Genomic DNA, 25,920 nt, shown 5'->3' with positions numbered 1-25,920 from the left:
ACAGAAAACAACAAAAAAGAAACAAAACCAAAAGAATAAACCAAAACAAGCATGTTAGAGAGACAAATAAGTTCTGGCATATATTTTTTTTTTGTGCACACCCAGGGAATTTGTATGGAGGAGCATTTAGTCCATGGACTCACCTTCCAAAGTGGTACTGCCTTAGTTAGGATTGCCATATTTCAAAAAGCGAAAATCTGCTGTTGAGCTCCCCACCCACCCCGACAAAGCTGTTGAGCTTCTGAATGCAGTATTCCAGGTCTGCCTGCAAAATTCTGGGTGTATGGCAATCCTATCTTAGTGTGGTGGAATTTGCTACCGAGGAGTGTGGTGGAGTCTCCTTCTTTGGAGATCTTTAAGCAGAGGCTTGACAGCCATATGTCAAGAATGCTCTGATGGTGTTTCCTGCTTGGCAGGGGGTTGGACTGGATGGCCCTCGTGGTCTCTTCCAACTCTATGATTCTATGGTCACTAATCCATTCCCCCTAGGAGCCAAGGATGGATGAGCTGGAGGTCGCTCCTGAATCCTCCACCTTGGTCTGCTGGCAAACACCACACTCACTTCTCCCACCATGCCTGACACACACCTGGAAATTAGCTGGCTCAGGCAGCACCTGCCAAGACCACTTCCTGATTCCTAAACGCGGGAGAACATTTAAATTCCCAACTCCTGATTAGCTTCCTGGGGTTGTCTTGGGGCACTTGTTTGTCTTCTGACTGCCATGTGCCTGTATGATATGACAGTATAAATAAAGGATGGGGAAACTTTGGCCCTCCAGATGTTGTTGGACCACAGCTGCCATCATCACTCACCCATGTGCATGCTGGCTGGAGCTGAGGGAGGTTGCTGCTGTCCAACAGAATCTGGACTGCTAGTTTCTCTGTCCCTGGGAATAGAGGTGGGGAACTGGGAAGCTGCCATGGGATGGTGACCAGACACCAGGAAAATACTCAACAAGCCAATAAGAGGAAATGGGGTGAGAGATGCTGCTGAATAAGCGGAAAGGTTGCCTGCATCCTGAAGAGAGTTCTGCATAGCTCCTAAATTGGGAGACAATGGGAGCCAAGGGCACTTGTCTTTTGGATCAAACAAGAGGCCTTTCTTGCTTCAGTTACCAACAATCCACGCAAGGCCATACCCTTCATCAGACTCTGCCTGCCATGGACACGCCCCACCCTGGTCAGCCAACACGGAACATAAATCCAAAGGGACTGACTTGGTTCTTATTTCTGCTCATAAGCATGCCATCTCTCATCTGCACAGTCAAAAGAAGGGAGGAAAACTAGGAAAGAGTTGAATGTCACAGCAGGACCATGCAGCATGTCTATGCCAGCCTTCACCAACCTGGTGTCCTCAAGACATGCTGGCTGGTGCTGATGGGAGTTGTAGTACAAAACAGATTGAGGGCAACAGGCTGGGGAAATCTGCCCAAAGCAAACTGAAAGAGATAAGGAGGGACGCTATATTGTGTTTAACACACAGTACAAGGCAGGGAAAGAGCAAATTCTTCCCTTCAAAAAGAGAAAATTTTCAGGGGGTGGATGAAAAGGAGAGGGGTGGAATACCCCCCCCCAGCATGTATGCTGCTGTTCAGATAAGATACCCAACTCCCTCCCTGCAAACTCTGCATAATTTACTCTGACTTTAGATTGTGCTGTTTCTTGATGCAAATGCATTATTACGTTTGAACAGAGCGCTTCCTTATCTTGCATAAGGTCCCAGCTTTAGTAGCTCAATCCTAGCACTGGGAATTTCCAGAAGGTGTTCATCTCTTTTTGGTGTGTGTGTGTGTGTGGCAGGGTGGGGAGGTGTTCCCAGAAAGTGGGTAGTGCAAGGAGACATGAGGATCTGTTGTGGTCCGGAAGCACAACTGGAGGACAGACGGTAGAGAAAGGAAAGCCAAGAATCAGTATTCTACCTCTCAAATTGTGGCAATCTCTGTAAGATTTTTTTCGCCCCCATGCTTTCAAATGTTTCTGTGACTACTAGTTGGTGGCTAGTTACCCTTTTATCCCCCTTTCTCAAAGAAAGCTGAGATACTCAGAAATTCAAGCCCGATTATTGGATTCTATGCAAAACCATGCACCATGGAATTGACGGAGATAAAAGGAGAGCTGTATATTAGCATCAAGGTGATCCTGGATTTCCAAATGCAAAATCATTAAGAGGATGTGGATTCTTTTCTTCTTTTTTTGGTGTGTGTGTGTGTGTGTGTGTGTGTGTGTTTTCTGGGTTCACTTCTTCCCTAGGTAAGTAGTCTTCAACTTTTCCAGACCCAGGACCCATCTTAACCCAAACATGCATTTGGGGATTTAAAAAATAATAATCTATATATATCTATATATACTGTAATTTATTTTCATGGTAGTAGTGCTGCTGTTGTGACCCATCTTAGATCAGATACAAAAGGGAATCTCAACCCGCCAGCTGAAGACCAATGCTCTAGGTTTCCTTTCTGGCGTAAGCAAAACAAAAAACAAAACAAAACAAAAAAACACACCTCTGTTTTTAAAGCTGAGACCCATATCAATAATACAATTCAAAAATTCAAAGAAAGACTTGGAAGGCAGCCATGCCTTGTTAATCTGGCAGATAAATTCAGCAGCAAGCACAAGAGTGTGCCTCGGGATCCTGCCAGTAGCCTTGGGGCAACAAAAACTAAATTTACCTAAGCCAACTTTAAGGCCATCTAAGCGCTGTTGCCACCATCTTACAGTTACCGATTTCACAGAGAGGAATGCCACTCACTTGCTGGGCGCAGGGTCTGAAACTGACAGGAGTTGAGCCTATACACTCCACTCCTAGGATTTGTTAGCTTTCTTCTACTGCTACAGGCCACAGAACCAACACCAGCCACTCCCAAAAGGAAAGCACAAACAGTGCCATCTTCCCTCCGCTTACGCTGGGCAAAGGGGGAATGCCTTTCACTCTGCTCCATCCAGTGCTTTTGCCTAGAATTCCCACGCAAAGCCCCTTCTTTGGGTTCCTGTGTCATCTGGCACAACGTTTCTGGAAACAAGGAGGGGCTCCTGGCTGTGCTCTAAAGGCTTCTCAGCTCCTCTGTTCCCTGCAAAGGATACTCTTTGCAGACTGAAAGCCAATGATGACATTTGCTACACACAGGATGTGGTCTTGAAAGAAGCAGGAGCCACTGGACAAAGAAGCAGCAAGCCTGCATTCTTCCAGGGAACCACAACACCACAGGTTTTTCTCTGTGGAGAGACCTCAGGTTAAATGGCCTGAGTCAAGAGATTAGTCAAAAGCGAAAAACACAGAGAATGGATGGTTGCTTTAGGCCTCTACCAGTTGGGATCCCATGTTAACAAGTAAACTGCTGGACTAGATTGTGCGCTAAAATTTCCTTCTTATGTTTTAAATGTGATTGGGTTTTTTAAAACAACCATCCCCTTTCCCTGTGAGGAAGCTCCTGCCAAACCCAACTCAGACAGAGACTTGAAATAGTCCCTGTTGTCCAGGGAGCAAAGGGAGGCACCACTGCATCTCAGAAGCCACATATGGCACAGTTGCCATGATCTTTCAGGCTTTGTGGACTGTGCCACCCCTTTTCTGAACGTAGCATATTCCTTGTGATACTATGGACTGTTTCATACGTTCACAAAACCCTTACATGAAAGGCACTTCTGCTCAGGGAACAAAATAAATCTGCCAGTAAAATGCCACATGGGATCACCAGAGCCAACTCGGGGTGAACATGCATGGAATTGCTGCGACTCGCCAAGACTTTCCAGCATGTACGCATTCTGTTTATACAATAATCCTCCGCAGATGTTGCCTCCATGTCTTTTATCACAGTGATGAGGAAACCGTGGCCTTGCAGAAGTAGTTGGATCCCAGCTCCCATCAGCCCCGGCCAGCATGGCCCATGGGGAGGGATGTTGTGAGTTGTCATCCAGCAACTTCTGCAGAGCCACAGGATTCTTATCCTCAGTACAGAGCTCTTTCAGATGACTGGGTGATGTGTGGAGGATTATATGTAGGACTTTGCTTGTTGGTTCCAGCCCTGAAATGGGGCACCCCAGGGAGCTGCTTGCCATATGCATGCTCAATGCAATGGCTGAGAAGAGGAGCCAACACAGCAACACTTGTGTAGGTCCTCACGGGATCAGAGCTCCAATGGCGTAGAAGGCCTATGCCCATTCACGTGAAGGCTCCCCCTTTGCAGACCATGTGCTGAGTTCCCAGACTCAGGTACTGTATATAGTATTGTGAGTGGGTATATCAGCTGTGGTCCCATTTCCTCCTCCACACAGTCCAAACGCATGGAGGCAACACCTGCAGGTGGGCAAAATGACCCATCTCTAAGATGGATACCTGTGATTCTAAATATGTGTGACAGTCTTGTCTTTTCTAGGTAACAGCTTGGGTTCCAATTCTGTTTGGCACCCTCTTAAAATGGCGGGCTGGGAACTACTAGGTGTTCCAAGAACGCTCTTTCCACACAGAAGCAAAAAGAAAAAAAAGGGGGGGGGGAAGTGTCTTGCTTTTCAACTTCCTGGTAACCAAGAAGGGACCGACCCACCCAAAGCCCTGCCATGACACCCTTTTCCCCACCAGAAATGAACAAGGCATGCCAACTCCCATCGGAGAAAATTCAGTAGTGCTACCAAATAAAAACAAAAACAAAATCCAGTCCACGAAACACCACCCACACTCCTCCAAGAGGGTGTGCCACAGAGGTGGGTTTTCCTCAGGATATAAGCTAGCCCAGTGTGGCAAGGTGCTGCTCACCACGACAGGAAGCAGAAGCCCACCTTCCAGCCTAGTTGCACAGAAGTTCCTGAGGCATGGGGCTGGAAGGGAAGGGCCGTTCTCACTCCTCAATGGCAGGTTTTTATCCCTGATACGTATGGGGACTCTTGGGGTCGGCAGTTGCATTCTTGCTGCCCAGGGTAGTCTATGAAGTCTGGAGCGGGCAGACCCGATATGACCATTAAAGATTTGTTCCAAATCGTGAAGGTGGGGCAGACCGGCAGGATGAAAGATATCTCGAAGGTGTGCAGGTGGAGAGAGTTGGCCGGGTCATAGAAGGACAGCACATTGTTGTCATAGTCCAGGAGGATGCCCAGGCGCTTCATCTGTGGGTGAACGTCCACCAGCATCTCCTTGTTGTTGTGCCGCACCACAAAGTTGTTGTTGCAGCGGGAGAAGACCCAGGAGGAGGAGTTCTTGCCAATCCACTCATTCTTGGGGGCCGATTTATAGGCGATGCCAATTGCATACCTGGAGAGGCAGGAAAAACAAACAAACAGTGGCATTCAAGAGACTAGCTGAAACAAGAAATAAGAACTGGAAGTCATGGGCTGGTGGTGCAATCTTAAAATTAACCATGTCTACCCAGAAGTAAGCCCATTCAAGTTACCTGGTTTACTTCCAGGTAAGTGAGCAGGGTATTACTGTCTAAATTAATTCAATCAGTCTGGTGCAGAGTCTAAGGCTGTCTGCACACCATACATTTAACATAACATGCAGCAATTCGCTCACTGAAGAAGCCAACTTTGGCATAACAAGGCACATAACAAGGCACATAACCTTGTCTTTTGCTTTTGGATACTTTTTGCTTTCAGATACTCCCTTGCCCCCTTCATATATACATCTCGTCTTCACCTATACTTGTCACCGTGCTTGGACAATCCATTCTGTGGAATAACCGCTAACTGACACCATCAGACACAGTATATTCCAAACTATATATATATATTCCTGGTAGCGGTGAACAACAAAAAAATCTCAAGTATTACACACCCATTTGGAAGTACTTTTGAACCAATTTATATGTCATATGGATACCCAATATGAACTACAGCATATGACTGAATACATTGAACTGATGTTGGATTGAATCACGAGTGATATGGCATTTATGGTTGTGTTATTTAAGTTATTCTGCGTTATACGTTTATAAATTAGTGATTGAAGTTATTCTGCATTATATGTTTATAAATTCGTGTTTGATTACAGCAGCCGGTTATGCTTGTTGTACAATTGATACTTGCTACTCGTAATCTAGGTTTGTGTTGTGTGAGTTACACCATACATTTAAAGCATATGATTTCCCCTGAAGAATTCTGGAGATTGCAGTTTACCCCTCACAGAGCTATAATTCTCAGCACCCTTAACAAACTACAGTTCCAAAGATTATTTGGGAGAAGTTATGTGCTTTAAATATATGCTGTGCATGCAACCCAGGTGCTGGACTTCAACAAGGGAAGACCAGATTCTAAATCCCCACTCTCTTTTTAAAAATGGAGAACCATCTCAATCGCGCAACTCAAACTGCTCGCTTTCATCCAACTGTACTGTTGTCGTCTTACCTGGCCCTACCTGGAGATACCGGGAAGTGAATCTGGGAACTTCTCCATGCAAAGAAGACGCTCTGCCGCTGAGCTGCAGTCCTTTCCCACTCTAAGCCTTTGTAGGCAGGTTACAAATCAAAGCCCATTGATCAAACTTACCACTAAGCACCCAGCTAAGGCTCAGTGACATGCAATGAGAAGCCAGCCCTTAAGACAGCAAAGTGTAAACAATGGGCTTGCACAAAATTTGAAGTGGTTCTCTGGCCACGGACCAACCAGGTAGAACCCAGCGCTTTTTGTTGCGGGTGGGGACAAAAGAAGAATGGATGCTGGCTCAGAGGAGGGCAATTCAATTGGAAAACTGGGGTGGGTGGGTGTGACTATGTTTCAGTGGCAACTGCTGGAAGATGCAAGTCCACCCCCTGCCTCCCTGCTGTGCCTTTGATCAATGCATTTCTGTGTGACACACGCCTCGAGGCTCGCTTTGAATCACAGCAGCCGTTCCCTGGCTCAATTATACGTGCCCTCCCTCCCTGCAGTGCAGAGTGAGCAGCGCCGAGGCTCACGTACCTGGAAGAGTACACACACAGCCTGTGCTGCTCTCGCTGCCGACGTGTGCTTTTAAATGAAGCCCTTCAGCGAAAGAGACTTGATGAAAATGGCATTCTTAGAGGTATGCGTTTTCCAAGCAAGAGCAGGTCCCCACAGCTTCTGCTGCCCCTGTGCAGGTGTGGCAAAGGGGACTTGGCTGGCAGGGCCATAGGGAAGTAGCAGGTTCCTTGCTGATGGGCACAATAAACCAGCAATCTATTCCTGGACTATAAGCCTGGGGACTCAGCTCTCCGAGTAAACGAAAGGGAGACAGGCCCACCCCTTCTTCCTCCCGGGCACCATGCCCCTGCTTATTCTATGTTCGGATCAGCACCAACAGCGGGGCCACTTACCAGGTGGAGGAGCCGACTGTCACCTCCCAGTAATGGCAGCCGCTGTCAATGAAAATGTTGCCTGCGGCACCATAGCATCCTGTCCCGCTGAACCTCTCAGGGGTGTGGCTTTTTTTCAGGGAGCTCTCATCCTTCTCCATTTGGAGCCCATCGTTGGAGATCTTCAGCTTCTTGTGTGCCATTTTGGGGTCCAGTTTGAAGGGCTGGCCTACGAGGACCAGAAAGAGAACGAAGGTGACACAGGGCAAAGAGAAACTTTAAAAAGGTACAGAGGCCCCCATCCCTCCAAGCAGCTTGCTTGCTTTGCTTATTTGCCACTTTCAGAGCCCAAAGGAGGAACCCAGAGCTGATTACAATCATAGTAAACATTGTAATGATAAGTTTTCTTTTAATTGATTGTAAGCTACTGGGGGAGCCTTTTTGACTGAAGAGTGGGGTACAAATATTCTAAACATACATACATACATACATACATACATACATACATACATACATACATACATAACCAATTTAAGAGATAGCTTACTAAAGGTCGAATAATCATAAACATGCTCTGGGGGCAAGGCAAATATAAATATGGGTAAAGCAGTATTTATGGAGTCTGGATGAGAAGGCGTTCAATGAGCCTCCTAAGTCAAGGAGTTCTAAAACTCCATCTTTCTTTCTTTCTTTCTTTCTTTCTTTCTTTCTTTCTTTCTTTCTTTCTTTCTTTCTTTCTTTCTTTCTTTCTTTCTTTCTTCCTTCCTGTCAGAACTATGGTCCCTGTTGGGTTGGCTTTGAGGAAGGGAATGCAAGTGCCCACTTTAGGACTATATAAGGCTCGTTTCTGAGCACTTTTCAAAGGCAGCTCCACATAGAGCATGTTACAGCAGACCAACTGGATGTAACTAAGGTATGCTGGGATACCTCAAGTCAGTAGAGCATGACACTCTTTATCTCAGGGTCATGGGTTCGAGCCCCATGTTGGGCAAAAGATTCCTGCACTGCAGCAGGTTGGACTAGATGATCCTCGTGGTCCCTTCCAACTCTACAATTATATGTGTCAATGTGGCCAAATCAGGCATCTCAAGGAACGAGTGCAGTTGGCACATCAGCTTTAACTGTTCAAGTGCATTCCTGGCCACCACAGAAACCTAGGCATCCGTACTCAGGGCTGACTCCTATCTGTACTCGGGGCTGAGTCCTGGAGGATGCCCAAATTGCAAGCCTGTGGGGGAGGGTTACCCCATCCAGCCTAGGCTTAATCCCTATTCCCTGCTCTGCCTTCCAGCTGACCAAGAGCACCCATCTTGTTTGGATTAAGTTTCCATTTGTTCTCACATTTCTAAGGACCCTGTCCACATCCTCAGGCTGTACAAATTGGAATGTATCATTAATACTGGACAAGCAGAGGCCAAAGTTACATCCGCTGAACCTGTATCAACTATAGTGTCCAAGTCAGAAGGGTGATTTTGTCAGAGAAGTGCTGAGCAAATTGTTCACAGCAGGCCTTCGAGTGGTCTAAATTCTCCTTATGTGGGCCAGAGTGTAAAAGATCCCTGAGCACTGAAAACGGCTCTGCTGGACAGCTCCTCACTGATGCAATGGAGGCATAGAGGAAAAAGGTTTATTCACAGTCCACACTGCTGCAGAATAGGTCTTCAAAGAGACTCCAGCCTGCATTCAGTTGGACTCATTCTGAGTTTTCCACCAACATCATTCTAGTTGCTGTCTCACGCAATTCATTGTCACCACTTCCCTAGAGAACCAAGAGGCTGGTTTTGCTCCATGAGAGGGGATGCTCAGAAGCGATCATGTCCACCACCCTGGTCATTTCTCCATTCCAGAGATCCAACAGGGCTAATATATCTATCAAGTCTAGTCTTATTCCCCAGCTGTGGTCCTTGCTTCATCCTTCATGTGGTCTAAGCTTCATCTAGGTGGTCCACATGTGTCTGTTGATTTGTAGTTTAAGAAGGGAGATGGCACACGCCCATTGTATTAAACATTAATGTTGATTTTCAATTGTATTTCTATTGCTTCTTTTATTTCTTCCTGGCAGAAGTCTCTCCCCACCTGGAGATGCTGGGGATTGAAGCTGGGACCTTTTGCATTGCAAAGCAGATGCTCTGCCACTGAGCTACAGCCTCCTCACATTTTTAAAGGCAGATCTTAAAGACAGCTCTGGGGTTGCTAACAGACAGCCAGGGAGATATTTGTGCAAGGGACAGAAATGGAGCTGGAGACCCAGCAAAGCAGAGGAAAGTCAGATCTAAGTGAATTCCTTAAGGGCTTTATTCTCTATTAGCATTAATGGGAGCTATTCAGGCACATTGCAGGGAGAGCACAGCCCCCTTAAGTGCTGGTGTAATAGTCTTACAGAGTGGCAGAGACCATCAATGCATCATTTAGTCGTTCTCACCCACATCTACAGTCACTCCCTACAACAGACGCTCTGTTATTACATCCTACAGGAAAGCACGCCTTCGCGGCTTCACATTAATTTTTCCACCACCGATGGAAGGTCTCGCCTTCAAGGGACTTTTTCTCACATGCAGGCTCAGGCTGCAGAAACCAATCAAAGGCAGAAAATGGGGGGGGGGGTGTTTGCTTTTTTGTAGATTCTGCCAGGCGACCGTGGCAAGACTCAGCTCTCAGCCATCAAAGTGCACACTTTCCAAACCTGTGCAGGGGAGAGATACTCCATTGCTTAAGACAGTGGCCCCATCTGCATTTAAAGCAGAATAATGCCACTTTAAACTGCTGTGGCTTCCCCCAAAGAATCCTGGGAAATGTAGTCTGCAAAGAGTCCCTTCATGGAGTTAAAATTCTCAATGCGGCTTAAAATCCACCCCTCTTCCTCAGCCTCTCTGCTTCTAGGTTGTTCCTTTGCTGTATGCCTAGCGCCCTTTCTACTTCCAAGTACCTGCCTCCTCTCAAGCCACTGGGAGTTGAAACTCTCCAGCACTCAGAGCCAGGCTCCTAACAGGTGAACCACATCGCTTGCAGAACATTCCCTTACCAGTTCACTCATAAGACCAGCTTGGCTGGATCAGGCCAAAGGCTCATCTAAGCCCAGCATCTTATTCCCACAGTGGTCAACCTATGGGAAGTCTACAAGTAGGACCCGAGATCAACACAGTTCTCCTCACTTGTGATTACCGTACCAGCAACTGGCCTTCAGAGACATACTGCCTACCACAGTGCAGGCAGAATGTAGGCATCATGTCTAGTAGACAGGTGACCACATTCTTCCATGAATTTCTCTAGCCCTCTTTTTAAAGCCTTCCATTAAGAGACAGAATGCAACACTGGCTGGAACTTTGGTCAGCTCCAGTAAAAGAAATTCTCATGACAGCAGCAGGGAATCTCCAGCCCACGAGTCTAAACTATGCCCACCTGCCCCCTAAGGATGTAAGATGGCATCATTCTCAGGTCTGTCCTGTATTCATGGCATGCAGCAGTTTCCATGCCTCTGCAGCTCGTCCTCCATAAAAATCCACTTTATTCATCTTGCTGCCTGCTGTGGCAAAGTTACCTAACCTATGCAACTTATTATAGAAATTCTGTTAAGTTACATTGCCATCATGTTATTCCACCACACTCATTTCAATGCAAAGGAAACACAATGCAAAAAAATTTGGGGGAGGGGGACGGGACAGGACACAATTATGTATTGCTTGGAGGCAGAAGGCAGCAACCATAAATACCAACTCTTGTTTCCATCAGAATTCTATCTGCTCCACACCTGACGTTGGTTCATGGGGGTGGGGCTGTTGGGCAGATCTAATCCTCCACCCACTTCACAAGATTCATTGCAGCCACCATCTCCACTGCAATCACGTTGGGAAAGACTATGCAACCTGAGGAAAGCACCACCAGACAGGACCGGAGCTGTTCCGATGGGGAGGGTGGGGCTCCCGCCCACCTGTCGGTTTGGGCCATCTGCAGCTGCACATCTCAAGAGTTCCTCAGAACCTATCCTGGTTAATATGCAGCTGATGATAACAGGCAGGTCTCTGAGCCCAGCTGGCACTGCAGCATGCCAGCTCCCCCTCGAGGGTGTTCTTGAGCTTTGTGGAGTTGCTGACTTCAGTTGTAGCTGAGTTCTGCAAATTCCTGAACAATTATATGACAGGAGTATGTGCATGTGCATTTTCTGGAGGGGCAGTAACAGAATTCTTCTATTGCTCAACAGAAGCAGATGTGCAGACAAAGCCCACCTGAGCATATCTCTGTTGGTTTTCTGTGGGGGTGGGGAGCTGTCAGACTCATCTACTGAGGGTGGGGGGGGGCTTTTGAGCATTAAAGCTGTTGAATGTTTATTTTATGTGTTTTTTCTTCCTGTTATCAATGGCTTTTACAGACTTTTGATACTGCAAGAGTGCCTGTGAGCACTCTTCCCTGGAGTGCAGGGAAGACAATATTTTAGGAAAAGATGAAAAATACTAAACACATAAATGAATGCAAGCCACAAGTACAAAAAACAAGAGGTATGTGGCAGGATTGGATGGCAGTGATTTATTTCAAGGAGGGGGAAACATATCTTCTAAATATGATGATAATTATGGTAGTATCCCACTCTCCCAATTACCAATGACAAGAAAGATGTGGTGGTTCAGCAATAGTCACAAGGTGGCATGAGGAGAACAGTTCAAAGTGCCCTGCCAATTGCCCATGCATGATTCAAATCCTGCCTTCTGGGAAGGAGTGCTTGAAATTAAGGCGCAGGCGAGCTTTGGGCTGGGTATGAATGGCTCAGTTGAGCAAATCTTGCTCCTTGAGTTCAGAATGGTCTCAATGGAACAACTACTCTTTGCTTTCTATCCGGTTACCCCGACAGAAAATCAAATGCAGGCATCTGCAGCCCACCTAGGAACATCATCCCAAAGGAAAATGGCCAAGCTACCTTTCGCAGGATCCTGGCACCTGGCAAAGTACCCTTCCGGTTTGTGGAACTCTTTCTTGCAGATGTGTCCTGCAGGACCCCTTGGAACAACTTTAATTAAGAGGCTGGGTAACATCAGAGAGCCACAATAGTGATTGTGCATCTCTCCATTCGAATGCCCTTTTACTCATCCCCTCGGGGGCTGGAAGATGCCAGCACAGTTTCAATGGCCAAGCAATCTTCTTGGCGTGACAGCAGGGTGGGGTGGGGGTGAGGAGTGCTGATTCTGTAACAAAACTCTTTATTTCAAATCGGCAATATAATCGCTAGGCTTGGAATTTCAGCAGCACGTTCTTGAAATCTCTTGCTCCTTATTTGACAAGCGTAGGAAGCCAAAAGCTGACAGATCCACAGCAAAGAATATGAACCAAGCCTTTGATTGGGTGCTCAGTTAATCTAGCAAATGGAGTTTCTCTGTGCAGAGCACTTAGCTGCATCCTAATCTCTGAGCTGACTGGCAGAAAAGGCGGCTGGCCTAGCCACCCCACCTTACCCATATCCTTAATTCTCAGCAATTTATTGACGCATGTTTACTCCCCGACGGAGGTGGTCTGTTAGCACTCAGCTTATCTGTCAAACTAACAATTCAATCCTCTTTGGAGCCCACGCAAAAATCCAAGTGATTAAATCATAAAAAGAGAGTGAGGTCTATGGTTTGGTTTTTCATCAAAGCTGAGCCATTTCTCTCCAACATGCGGGGCAAGTTTTATTTTGTTTTTATATCCACGCAATGTGCCTTCTCGGGGAGTGATGGGAGTGGTAGGAAGCAATAAATCATTTTAAAACACCCAGTCAAGTACAGCAGGTAGGGCAGGATTGAAACATCAAGCAAAACAGAGAGAGGCAGAGCTTCGGGGGGTGGGATCCCACAGAAAATTCAGCTTCTGCTGGCCGTGCAAGGCTGTGCCAAATTATAACAGAGAGCATGGCGCACCAGGATTTTTTATAAACATGACACCTTCCATCCCTGCCTCTGTTCTCCCTACATGCATTGCCTACCTTCACACTACTGTCAAAAGTCTAGTGACTTGGATCCTTTGTAAACTTATAGAAATTCATAGAAGAAAAGCTTCCTGTCTCCTCTTCCCCTATGCAGCCAGCTGTGACACCCCAAATGCCTCTGTGGAGGAACTGGGGTCCCTACTGAGTAAAGTGAGATGGGGAGTGTGGGGATTCCTGGAAAGGAAGGAGAAGAGGAAGGGCCATAGCTCTGTGGTAGAGCTTTGCATGTAGAAGGTTCCAGGTTCGATTCCTGACATCTCCAGGTAGGGCTGGGAACGTCAATACTGAACTATATGGGTCAATGTTCTAATTCAGTGTAAGGCAGCTTCCTACACCCCTATGGGAAACTTTCCTCCCATGAACTTCCCTAATTTGAGGAAGTCAATGCCATAATAATGGCACAATTACTACATCCATCTAGCTATATGCAGAGACCCTTGAACTCAGCCTTCCTCAACTTGGAAACCTCTGGATGTTTTCGACTACAACTCCTATTAGCCTAAGCCAACACTGCCACTGAATGGCTCAGAATCTGGAACCTAGAATGTTCCAAGTGGAAATTTATGGAGAAACAGCACTATTTTCACCATCCATTTACTCATGCCCAGTGTATTTCAGGCCTTTGGATGTCACCATGTGTCTCTGTTACTCTGGCCATTTCATCCCAATAATGTACTGCCTTCTCATCCCCTTTTGCAGCCAGCAGGGTATCTTCGCCCTTGTCCCCACCTTGCTTTCGTCTACCATAAAAGAACTAGCAAGCCAGCAGTTTGGGGCCACAACAATCTTGCCAACAGAAGGAGCCCAATGCAGCCTAAATCGAGACACTAAGTGAGCCCAGCACCCCCACACAGAGACCCACTGTCCATTGAGCCTCAGTAGCAGCCAAATATCCAGAATGAGTTCTGAATAATTTGCCACTTTGTAAAAATTTCCAAGATGGACAGGCTTCCCCAAAGGTGACACACACTGCCGGGGGGGGGGGGGGTTCCTGAGCTAAGACTACAGCCCTGAGCAAACCATACATCTGCAAAGGAGCCTTGAATGCAACCCATTCACACCGACTTCCCCTCCTCATTTGCTGCTTGGAAGAAAGGCATGCCTGGAGACACGTACTGTTTGTCTTGAGCCTGGCGGGTTCACTGTTCCGGCTGCCAGCCTGGTTTATCGCCTTGACGAGGAAGATATATCGCGTGCCACTCTGCAGCCCATGCACTGTGTAGTGATTCTGCTTGATGTTGGGGACAATCATCCAGCTGTCCATAGAATTGTAGAGGCCTGCAGGAGGGAGCACAGAGAATATGAGAAAAGGTCTGCAAAAGGCCCATTGAGACTAGCATCCTGCCTCCCACAAGGGCGACAAGGTAGCTCTTGGAAGGAGGCAAGCACCAGATGCCCCTCAGTGCTCATCCCCCAGCAACTGGAATTCCAAAGCATCCTCCCTCAGGATACAATTAGTTCCAATTAGTTAGAGAGGGACAGATCAACCAATTTCCAGACCGTGTCAGTTTTGCAGGTGTTCAACCGCTAAGTTATTTCTATCCTGTTTCCCACCTATCCCCATCCTGCTTTTAAGCCTGCACAAAAACGAGCATTTAAATGGCACACGTTTCCCCCCCAAACGTGCATTTTGTACACATTTCTCCCTCGATGATACATTTGGCCTGCAAGATATGCATTTTGGAACACTTTGGTTTTGTTGTTTAAAATACCTGATACCTGCATTTCAAAATGTGAAGAGTGCCTGTATTGTCAGTATGGGAAGTGTAGATTAAAGCTGGTTCACTTAAAAACATGGACCAAATTACATTATCAGCATCCATTAGTTAGCTATCACAGCTACTGCCTGTTGCTGGAACCTACCCCACCTCCCACCCCCCCACAAATCTGCCTAATCCGGAGAGTGGTCTAACATCTGGTAACAGAGACAGAATGTAATGGAGGAGGCAAGTGCAAGACGGGCTGGGAGTGTGCATCTTTTCAGTTGATTTAATCTCTTGCCTGGCAGGTTCAGAGGAGCCTGCAGGAGGGAGAGTGAAAGAAAAGAAGCAGTGGAGAGTGGCTCATTTCATTATGCCATGGGAACTAAGCTCATTAAAGCCAAGTTGGCCCAGCCAAGAGGGCCCCTTGGTGGGCAAACTGGGCTGGAGGTCACATCATTGGCAGCATATTGTCGTAACTTTTGCTTGAGGAGAAAACATGCAAGAGTTCTGGAGATGGATCAAAAAACATTTCAGGGAGGGCTGTTGTTTCCGTGCCCTGCCTGGGAGGCTCCCAGAAGCATCTGGCTGGCTACTTTTGGAAACAGGATGCCGGCCTGATCTAGCAGGACAGTGAAGAATCTATGAAAGTCGGCAGGGAGATAATAAAGCCAAGAAGAAGTTAAGATGTGCAAGCTAATTAATTGAAGGAAGTGGATTCATAGAATCATAGAATCATAGAGTTGGAAGAGACCACAAGGGCCATCCAGTCCAACCCCCTGCCGAGCAGGAAACACCATCAAAGCATTCTTGACATATGCCTGTCAAGCCTCTGCTTAAAGACCTCCAAAGAAGGAGACTCTACCACACTCCTTGGCAGCAAATTCCACTGCCGAACAGCTCTTACTGTCAGAAAGTTCTTCCTAATGTTTAGGTGGAATCTTCTTTCTTGAAGTTTGAATCCATTGCTCCGTGTCTGCTTCTCTGGAGCAGCAGAAAACAATCTTTCTCCCTCCTCCATATGACATCCTTTCATATATTTGAACATGGCTATCATATCACCCCTTAACCTTCTCTTCTCCAGGCTAAACATACCCAGCTCCCTAAGCCGTTCCTCATAAGGCATCGTTTCCAGGCCTTTGACCATTTTGGTTGCCCTCCTCTGGACACGTTCCAGCTTGTCAGTATCCTTCTTGAACTGTGGTGCCCAGAACTGGACACAGTATTCCAGGTGAGGTCTGACCAGAGCAGAATACAGTGGTACTATTACTTCCCTTGATCTAGATGCTATTCTCCTATTGATGCAGCCCAGAATTGCATTGGCTTTTTTAACTTATTATCTGGCTCTGCCTACAACCTATGTTTACTGAAGGGCCCTGGAAGAAGTGCAGCAACAGGAGATAACAGCTGTATTATTAACTGCCTGGGTCAGCAGACTCAGCAATACTAACTTCTTCCTTCCCATTGTAACTCTGGATCACGTAACCCAGTGAGACCCAGAGGGTGATACAGCCATCAAGCAATGTATGCACCTAAAGGAATCCAAGATCTGGGTGAGTTTTTAAGACACACACACAAAAAAGGACATAAAAATGTGCAAGATTTTGAATTGCAAAATGGAAATTTCAATATGATTTTTAAAAGTCTATTGTTGTTGTTGTTGTTTTTAAAAAAGCAACATCTGCATCAGTAGTATCTTAGTGTTAGGCAGCAAAAGATCCAATAGTAGCTTAATACTGATTTCCTCGTCAAGGGTTGAAATACTAATGATGTAGGTAGCTTGAAAAGAGAGTAAGTCTTCAATTCCATTCCCATTTATCTAGGATTAAGTCCCACTGCCCTCAATGGGGCTCAGAAGACATAATGCAGAGGGCTGCACTGTATCTCCCTCTGTCCTCCTGGGCACAAATGGATGAGTGCAGCATCCTATGTAGAAGTGATGCTGCTCATACTTTCTCAAAGCAAAGGGATATGGGGTAGACACATGGCTGCGGGAACTGTACGTAAGTATTTTTATTCCTTAAGTTAAAGGTAAAGGTACCCCTAACCATTAGGTCCAGTTGCGGACAACTCTGGGGTTGTGCGCTCATCTCGCTCTATAGGCTGAGGGAGCCAGCGTTTGTCTGCAGACAGCTTCCGGGTCATGTGGCCAGCATGGCAAACCAGAGCAGCGCGTGGAAACGCCGTTAACCTTCCCACCGGAGTGGTAACTATCTACTTGCACTTTGACGTGCTTTTGAACTGCTAGGTGGGCAGGAGCTGGGACCGAGCAACGGGAGCTCACTCCGTCGCGGGGATTCGAACCACCAACCTACTGATCAGCAAGCCCTAGGCTCTGTGGTTTAGACCACAGTGTCACCTGCGTCCATTCCTTAAGTTAGGGAGGCATAAACACTCATGCAGGGTGTTTGAAAGGTTGCTGCGAATATACCCTGGGGTAATAATGAGAGGGTGCACAAGCTGGAAGAGTTCAGCCTTGGCAAGGAGGCAAGCCTTAACCCAAAGGTAGGTAGTCCAAAGCTGTGTATCCAGAGAACACAATGCTGGGCTCCAAAGCAGACTGGCAAACTCCCCACTGTAGCCATGGTCCAGAACTGTTATGTCCTATCCGGGAAGCAGTGCTTGTGTGGCAGAAAGGCCTACATGGGAAAGTGCTGTTTTTGTGTAGCACAGCATTGCTCTGTATAAAAGAAGAAAGTATTTCTAGAGAGGCTTGATGTTTGCTAATGTCTAGCCACACCTAGGAACTGTAGCTCTGCAAGGTTTTAAACTACTGTTCCTAGGATGGTTTTATTTTGTTTTTTTGAGGAGGGATGCGCTTGAAATGTGATCTATATGTATGCTATGGGTATTAAAAGTTAATGGAGCTGCAACTCAATCATCGGAATGTTAGCAGTTATATCAATTAAATCAGTTATCAATTAATTTGCACAATTTTGCATGCTAATAGAAACAATATTTCTGAAGTATTTTCTTTGTTTTCAGGTGGTGTGCATGTTGCTTTAGAGGAGGCATTTGCTCTTGTCTTGCAAGAGCTGAGAGGCTGCCTCTAAAGACTGCACTAGCTAAAGTCATACCTTGGTTTACGATCGCTGCGGTTTGCAATCGATTGGTTTACGACCGCCGGGGACCCGGAAGTGCTTACATCCGCGTTCTGCATTGCGCGGATGCACAGAAGTGATCTGTGCAGCTCGCACATGCGCAGAAGCGCTCTATCTGCGGTTTGCGCATGCACAGAAGTGGGGCTCCATTTACGACCTGCTCGGGGAGCGACCGGCTCCCCGGAACCAATTGCGGTCATAAACAGAGGTACCACTGTACTTCCAGTTTTTATAAGCACTTGCTTAAAACTTTTTTTAAAGTATCTGCTACTTGATTAAACAGGAACACCTTTTCAGCCATTCCAAGGTTTTTTAAAGATTGATTAACCCAACTGGTAGGACACCGAAGTCCTTGTTATATATCGGGTTTGAACTAGCTTTGCTGCTGGCTCTCTTGCAAAGATCGAGTATTAAAACAAAATAAAGGGGCAGATGTCGAATTCTGTTAAGGGATCGGCTTTTTTTAGTCAATTAGACAAGCTAATTAACAAACTGATAATTGTACACACCAGTGTGCCTGGAGTAAGCTTAGTGGCTCACAAAGGGGGTGCGGTGGGGAGAGATTCATTGCCTTTCCTACAGTACTGGCAGGGCAAGTCACGGCGTTAAGTGGAAACAAAGAACTTGGGGAAACAATGGAGTTTGTGTGTATATTTTCTGAAAATTCTGACCAAGCCCTGCTGAGGTCCTCTTGGGGTTCTGCTGCAATATGACATGAGATTTCTCAGAGGGTGAAGTTGGGTTATGCAATAGTTCCACTATTTTTTTATTTTGCTCTAGGCTAGGAATTTGAAACCTGGGGGTTTCCAGATGCTGTTGACTACATTTCCCACCATCCCTGGCCATAGGATATGCACACTAAGGGAGTTGTAATCCAACAATATCTGGAAGTTCACAGGTTCTCTATTCCTGTTCTACAAGGCTGTGGGCTCAAGAGACCCAACGGGAAATTTCTCGCAGGTGAGTGGCAGAGAAAGACGGAGTGCTCTGTTTCTTCTGGAGAGGCACAAGTTCCCCATCCCTGCTCTACGTCAGTCTTCCTCAACCTGGTGTCCTCCAGATGTTTAGGACTACAACTCCCATCAACCCTGACACCATGTCCAAGGGTCAGTTACAGGTCAATATCTGTACCAGGCTGAGAAAAGCTACAGTGGCCAGAACCCTTAAAAAAAAAACTACAATTCCCAGGATTCTCCATTATGGTTAAAGGTATGAGAGTGCTTTCAATGATGTGGATATGACCCAAGCTTCAGGATAGGAAAATGGGTTTCCTGGCCTGACAAGGTAGAAGGTGACTGTGGTCAAAATTTGGGGCTACAGAAGTAGAGCAAAGTCAGCCGATGAAACAGTCTTGTAAATGGAACCACTGGCCATAATTTTTGCATACCTGCCTTTCTGCCTCCCCAAATATAGGATACAGTCATACCTTGGGTTGCGAATGCTGCAGGTTGCGCGTTTTCAGGTTGCGCACCATGCAGTACCGGAACGGGTTACTTCCAGGTTTCAGCGCTCGCACATGCGCAGAAACAAAAACTGACGTCCAGCACATGCGCAGAAGTACTGAATCGCGCCCTGTGCATGCGCAAACGTGCCTCCCGCACGGATCACGTTCGCAAGCCGAGGTATGACTGTACAGAGATCAAGACATGGAACCATAAGGTGCTAATTCCTTGCTCACAGGCTACACAGAATGTTAAGCGATGAGGCATTGGCAGGTGTCATTTGCAACCTCTTGTTAATCCCTTCCCTGCCAAACAAAGTTTCCAAAGGAGTAATTAGACAAGAGAGACATTTTCTATAAGAATTGTGATGTGATTTGGAGAGAAAAAGTAAATCGATCCTATTATTATTAGCTGACTGTAAGCGCACCTCTAAATGGGCTGTGATGCATGCTTGCTAGTACAACTCCCTGAATGGCTGGTCTCCAGAGACTAGGTTTCATTACATGGAGTGATTAACTGGACCACCCACCACTGTGCACGCAACAATTAAATTGGCTTGTCGACCCTTCAAGAAGCAGAGTGAAGAGCAGAACTTCAGACTCTCTCCTCTTCTTCAATCTTTTTTTCCTTGGCTGCCTGGATTTGTGCTCCCTGGAACCCTTATTGAAGCTTCTGCCAAATTCACACTTCCCCTCACTAACACACCCTCTCTGCTAAGGTTGCCTTGGGAGCGGCCAATCCTCAACAGAACAGAAGTTATGTGATCTTCCCACTGCTGGGTGGAAAGAGAGAAAGGACAAGGAAAGCATAGAAGAGGCTCTATTCATTCCCACAAGTCCCAAGTACGATCTGTTCCCAAATATTGTAACCATTATTTCCTTGCACTAAACTGGTGTACTGCTCCACAATGTTATGTCTGCACTACAATGACCACATGCACACCATACAATGAAAGCACATTCCCACCCCCACCCCCAAAGGGTATCCCAAAAACTGTAGTTTGCAAAGGGTGTCGGGAATCGCGGGATTCTTTGGTGTGTGCACAATGTATACCTAGTCAATGTTTCAGCCAGCAAGCCATGGAACACAAGTGTTCAGGAAAAACGGTACAGACATTTCAAGAATGCGCCGTTTCAGAATGCAGATAGGAATTCACATGTTCAAACACTTCTCCATGTTGAACCTCTCCCTGAATATAGGAACGTAGCTGATCGGGGTGAGGCTTCAACCATGTGGTTTACTCTACCTATATTCTAAAGCAATATATTCGTACGAGGGCGACACTATATTATGTTCCTCCTGAACATCTGAACTGACTTTTTTTAAAAAATAGTTTTATTAAAGATTTTCTTGTATAACAAACAAAGAAAAATATGACGTCTTTTCACATTATCTAAACTGACTTTTAACTAGCAAATGAAAAGTTTGCTTGTTTGCTTAACTAAAAAGATTTTTAACTGATGAGAGACCGGCAAGGAAGGGGAGGGATGAAGGGGATATGCAATGATAGAGTTTGAAGCTGGCTGTTCTGTGGATGTGTTTCATTACCGATAAACAACAACTGTCTTGGGAAATAAGCATTCCTGCCCTCTCTCCATCACATCCTGTTAACCTGTGGCCATTACACTTCTCTGCCCGGCAGCTTAACTCCATTACTTTCTTGATGGGCTATCTTGGAGACAAACTATTACAGACCAGAAATAAAGCAAGCTACTCAGGGATTTGCCTTTACAATATTAAGTTAAAATTCTTACGAACAACACCATCTTCTTTCCACTCTGTAATCACAGTCATGCAATTTTCTGGCCTTGCTAAGGGGCCGGTTCACAATCAAATTGCTGTGCTGAGAGTCTTGAGTTGAGTGCAGAAGCCACTGAATGATGCCAGCTTCTCCAAGTACCAACTGAAATGTGTTTACTGCAGCACCACTCAAAGTTTTCAGAAGCTCAGTGATGGTACAGAAGGCCCAAATCAAACAGCAAGCCTCCAACAAACCCCTTTTCCACGTGTCAAACTTTGCATGCACCCCCCCCCCTCAATTCACTTTCACCATGCCGATATTGTTGGGTGAATTTCCTCTGGTTTACACAGCATATATTTCTTTAGAATGTATTTAGAAAAAATATATATAGACAGCTTAATAAAGAATACCTCCTGAGTTTTTACTTTAGGTTTGCTTCAGATATTTATTCTAGTCATGCAGTTGCTCTGCGGGCTTTGCTCAGAATTGATATCTGAGAGACATGGCTCAAAGCCAATTTTAACCATGGTAAAGATTCCCGTAGGCAACCATGTTGAGCAGATAACTTTCAAGCAGATCCTGTCATCGGGACATTGTGGCTAAAGATTTACTTGGTAGCCTTGCTAACACTCACCCTTATAGCCTGACCCAGGGCTTCCTCTGAGTTTATGAACTCCAAACCTTTCGGTCTGTTTCACCACCACCAAAGGTTCACCCACATTTCCTTTTATGCTGCATTTCTAGGCACAGGTCTGGGTTTCCCAGGTCCATATCTAAGTGAGGTGTGGTTTGTTGTTGTTGTTGTTTTGGTCCCAGAACTTTCTCTGGGAAAACCTGTGTTTTACCACTGAATGAGAGCAAATGGAAACCAGCTTTTCTGTGGGTTGCTATTGCTCCAATTCAGTGGCAAAACACAGCTTTTCTGCTCTAACTACTCAAACACAGGCCTGGAAAGCCCGGACCTTTGCCTAGGAAATGCAGAGCAAAGATAAGTGTGGCTGAGCAGCAGGACTTGAACTACTTCGGGGTGGGAGAGAGAAACACTTTCTTACTTAAGACCCCTTGGGACGTCCTTTTTATTGTGCATTCATAATTATTTGTTTTCATGGTTGCATTGGGTCAGTTATACATGATGCCACGTTCGATACTGTTTGAGCCTGCAAACGTTTTTGTGGTGCACATACAGTATTACTTCCAACTGATGCATGTCATATAGTTTCCTGCTGAAATCCTGACACACTTCATTCCACAAATGTCCTGGGGTTTTGAGAGGGGCGGGGTTGTTTCTGTTGTACTACAGTGCAAGAGTATCCCTAAAGATTACAAAAATGTGGCAACACTGAGAAGTTACTTAAGAAAAAATGTGGACATTCCAGTATAAATCCATCCCTAATTTACTATTAGTCAATGGCATGTTGCAGAATACTGTATATGTGTGACTGTATGGAGTCACACATACTCCATATACTCTTTCCCTCCTTAGGAATCCCCAGTCACTTACTGAATCTCTTACTGGACCTCTGTCATTTTTACAGCTGTTTGCTTCAGCAACAACAGTCCTGACCTATCCCAGTTTTCTGAACTGGATCCAGAGCCTTGGTTGCTCTGGATCCAGAGGATTTGCAAAAGGTGTGAAAAGGTGAAAGTATAAAAGAGAAGAGAAAATACTGCAGGTCCATCTACAATGAGTTGAACTTCATGTCCAGGAAGTAGAGGCTAGCCAACAGCTACTTACTGATGAAGTTTGCCTGGCCAGTGAAGATGGTGTACTGGAGCTCATACGAGCTGACGCTGAACTCATCATCTGAGATCCAGTGGACAGTGATGGTGTCATGAGAGGCAGTGCAAAGCTCTTCACGAACCGATGGTGGGTTGGGTGCTGTGGGGGCAAAGGTTGACATAAGAGGCAGAAAGTTAGCAGCTTCAGAGACCTCCTTTGGCGATGCCTTAAAGAAGTCATGTTATCCACCAGAAAATATAAAAAGCACCAGAAATGGAAAAAAGGTTAGAAGTGATCCACTTTGATCCAGTATCTTATTTGAACAGCCCAGCACTGTGGAAATTGTAATCAATGAGTCAAAATTCAGGTGAGCAGTTTACTCTTGCAGATTGAGTTCAGGGAAGACTTGCTCTGTCAGACTGCAACAGAAGCTAGTTTGGTACAGCACTGATTGGCTTGCAGCCATTCCATAGCAACTCCTCCCCCTCCTGATCTGCAACTCTTTTAACATAACTTTTCATTATTAAAAAATATAAAATGATGGACAAACATTTAACAAAATACATGAAGGACAAAAAAAATATATAAGGAGTGTCCACAGTAAGTAAACAGAGGTGGGGAGGAAAACAGAGAGGTGAACCATCATGATGGTGGGGGAAGAATGAGGCTGCCCTCTCAACAATTCTTCAGAAGGCTGCAGGTAGCTGGGAATTTTAAGTTCTCACAGGATGTCACTTTCATTCACAATTATAAAAAAGACTCATTTAAGCAATGCTGCTCTATGTAATTACATGCTCCTTTAATCAGTTAATTGGCAGGCTCTTCAGCTTCTAAAGCTAGACATCTAATTTGCTTAAAGTTGTTTAACTGGCAGATTTCCAAACATATCATTTCCCCAAAGACCTTATCTTATGCCATTGTTACCTGTGATATGTAGGGATAACACAGGACATTCAGACACCAGAGGGGGAAATCCTAATGGCATCCTGTATGTGCTACCGTGTTTCTCATATTATAAGACATGTCTTATATTTATTTTTTCCTCAAAAACACACACTATGGCTTATTTTCAAGGGATGTCTTATTTTTTTCCTCCTCCTCCTGCCGCGGCCGGCATTGCTGCTGCGCCTATCACTATGTCTTATTTTCGGGGTATGGCTTATATTCCTTGAATGCTTAAAAATCCCGCTATGGCTTATTTTATGGGTATGTCTTAAAATATGAGAAACAGGGTACTAGTTAAAAACAGGGCACAATGTCCCGGGAAGCGGTTTAGTCATGCTGGCCACATGATCCGGAAATCTGTCTGTGGACAAATGCCGGCTCTCTCGGCCTGAAAGTGAGATGAGCGCCGCAACCCCATAGTCGCCTTTGACTGGACTTAACCGCCACTGGCCTGGCCACGCATTGCTGTGGCTCATCCCTGTGACTCCCCCAACTCTGTCCCAACCTATGACCTATTCTGCCCCCTCCTCCCCTCACCCCTGGGTAATCCCTGTGATTCCCCCCACTCTGTCCCGACCCATGACCTATTCTGTCTCCCCACCCCACCCCCGGCTCATCCCTGTGACTGGCCCCACCCTGTCCCGACCCATGACCTATCCCGCCCCCTTCTCCCCCCACCTCGGCTCATCCCTGCGATTGGCCCCACCCTGTCCCGACTCATGACCTATCCCGACCCCTTGGCCCAGTCTGCAAAGGCGAGCCGAGATGCTGTGGAGAGGGAAGCTTTCCTAGCTGCAGTACCAGAGGGCACTGTTTTGCAACCTCTCCTGTGTTCCCAGTATCCCCAGCTGTCTGAGTTTTGTGTTTGGGAACAGTGGGTTTTACCTGCTTTTCCTGCCATAAGTGTGACATCTATATATGCAAACGGTAAGCAAACCCTCACATATCCGCATGTGACCTTGTGTCCAAATTTGAACGCAATCGGTCAAGCGGTTTTGGTGAAAAGTGGACACCAACAAACATGTCCCTTTTACATTATATATATATATATATATATATATATATATATATATATATATATATATAAAAGTCCTTAATAGCTTGGGACCAGATCACTTGCTGGATCGCCTTATCCCATATATTCCACCTTGACCCCTTTGATCTGTGGAGGTGGCATTGTGGCAGGTGCCACATAATACTTGTTCCAATCAGTATTTTAGTGTGGCAGCACCTACACAATGTAACTCCTTGCCTACTGTCATCAGGCAGGCTTTATTTTCTGGCTCTTCCTGGACAATGCAAGCTCTCTTAGCCACTTGCTTCCTTTCCCAACCCCTCTTTGGTGGATCTACTACTACTACCAGGTATGCATTTATCTCCAGATATTAACACACTGCCTAATTTTCTCTCTCTCTGCAGCTTCAGTCCACTGGGAAATTTCACCAGAATCAATCAGTGGCCCCTTGCATAATGCGACAGATGGTTGGGAGGGCCTCCTGTCCACAAAAGACAGAGAGATCACATATTAAGGCTGAAACAATGAAATCCGACTCAAGACATTTGGACATAATCAGGTTAATAAACTAATTAAAGCCAAGCTGTCCTGTCAAAACTTGTGTATGAATGTCTGTGTGTGTGTGAATGTGTGTGTTTTAATAAAAGGATTTTTTTAAAAAAAAACACCAGAATTTTTAAATTGGAACCCTGGGAACAAGTCACATTCCTCTGCACTATGCCAATTTTTACATGCCCTGCTGCAATAAGCAATTGAATTTACAGACTGAGAGGCCTAAGGACTTCTGTAGAATTTCTCCTAAAAGATGCATGCTTCTAAGTGAGCCATGGAGAGGCTGCACTGACTGGCAGTGGCTCTTCAGTGTTTCAGGCAATGAGCCCTAGGAGATATCTTTGACTGAATGTGCGACATTCTGCATGCAAACAGATGCTCTGTCAGTGAGCTATGGCCTTGGTCAATGTCCTACAGAATGAGATGATATGGTAGACTGAGCATAGGCCCCCTCAGAGGCCCAGAGAGACTCGGGGCCACTAATAGTTTTGGAGGCCCCTGATCATAATAAAAGCT

At 45.9% G+C, this 25,920-nt stretch overlaps 1 protein-coding gene across 1 annotated transcript in view; it reads right to left on the bottom strand.

Annotated features, from left to right (window-relative positions):
- Positions 1-1,781: 1,781 nt before the first annotated feature.
- Positions 1,782-25,920, bottom strand: part of MID2 (midline 2) — a 184,324-nt gene continuing 160,185 nt past the window's right edge. The window contains exons 7-10 of the mRNA XM_035113295.3: positions 22,908-23,051; positions 14,305-14,466; positions 7,260-7,467; positions 1,782-5,242 (exon numbers count right to left, since the gene is read on the bottom strand). Of these exons, the coding sequence (XP_034969186.3) occupies positions 4,840-5,242; positions 7,260-7,467; positions 14,305-14,466; positions 22,908-23,051 (917 nt within the window). The 3' untranslated portion in view covers positions 1,782-4,839. The remainder of the gene's footprint in view (positions 5,243-7,259; positions 7,468-14,304; positions 14,467-22,907; positions 23,052-25,920) is intronic.

Source organism: Zootoca vivipara, chromosome Z2 (genome assembly GCF_965207765.1).
Source record: "Zootoca vivipara chromosome Z2, rZooViv2.hap1.1, whole genome shotgun sequence".
NCBI lineage: Eukaryota > Metazoa > Chordata > Lepidosauria > Squamata > Lacertidae > Zootoca > Zootoca vivipara.
Note: the sequence above shows the minus strand (reverse complement) of the source record. Positions and strands in the feature narration are given on the sequence as shown.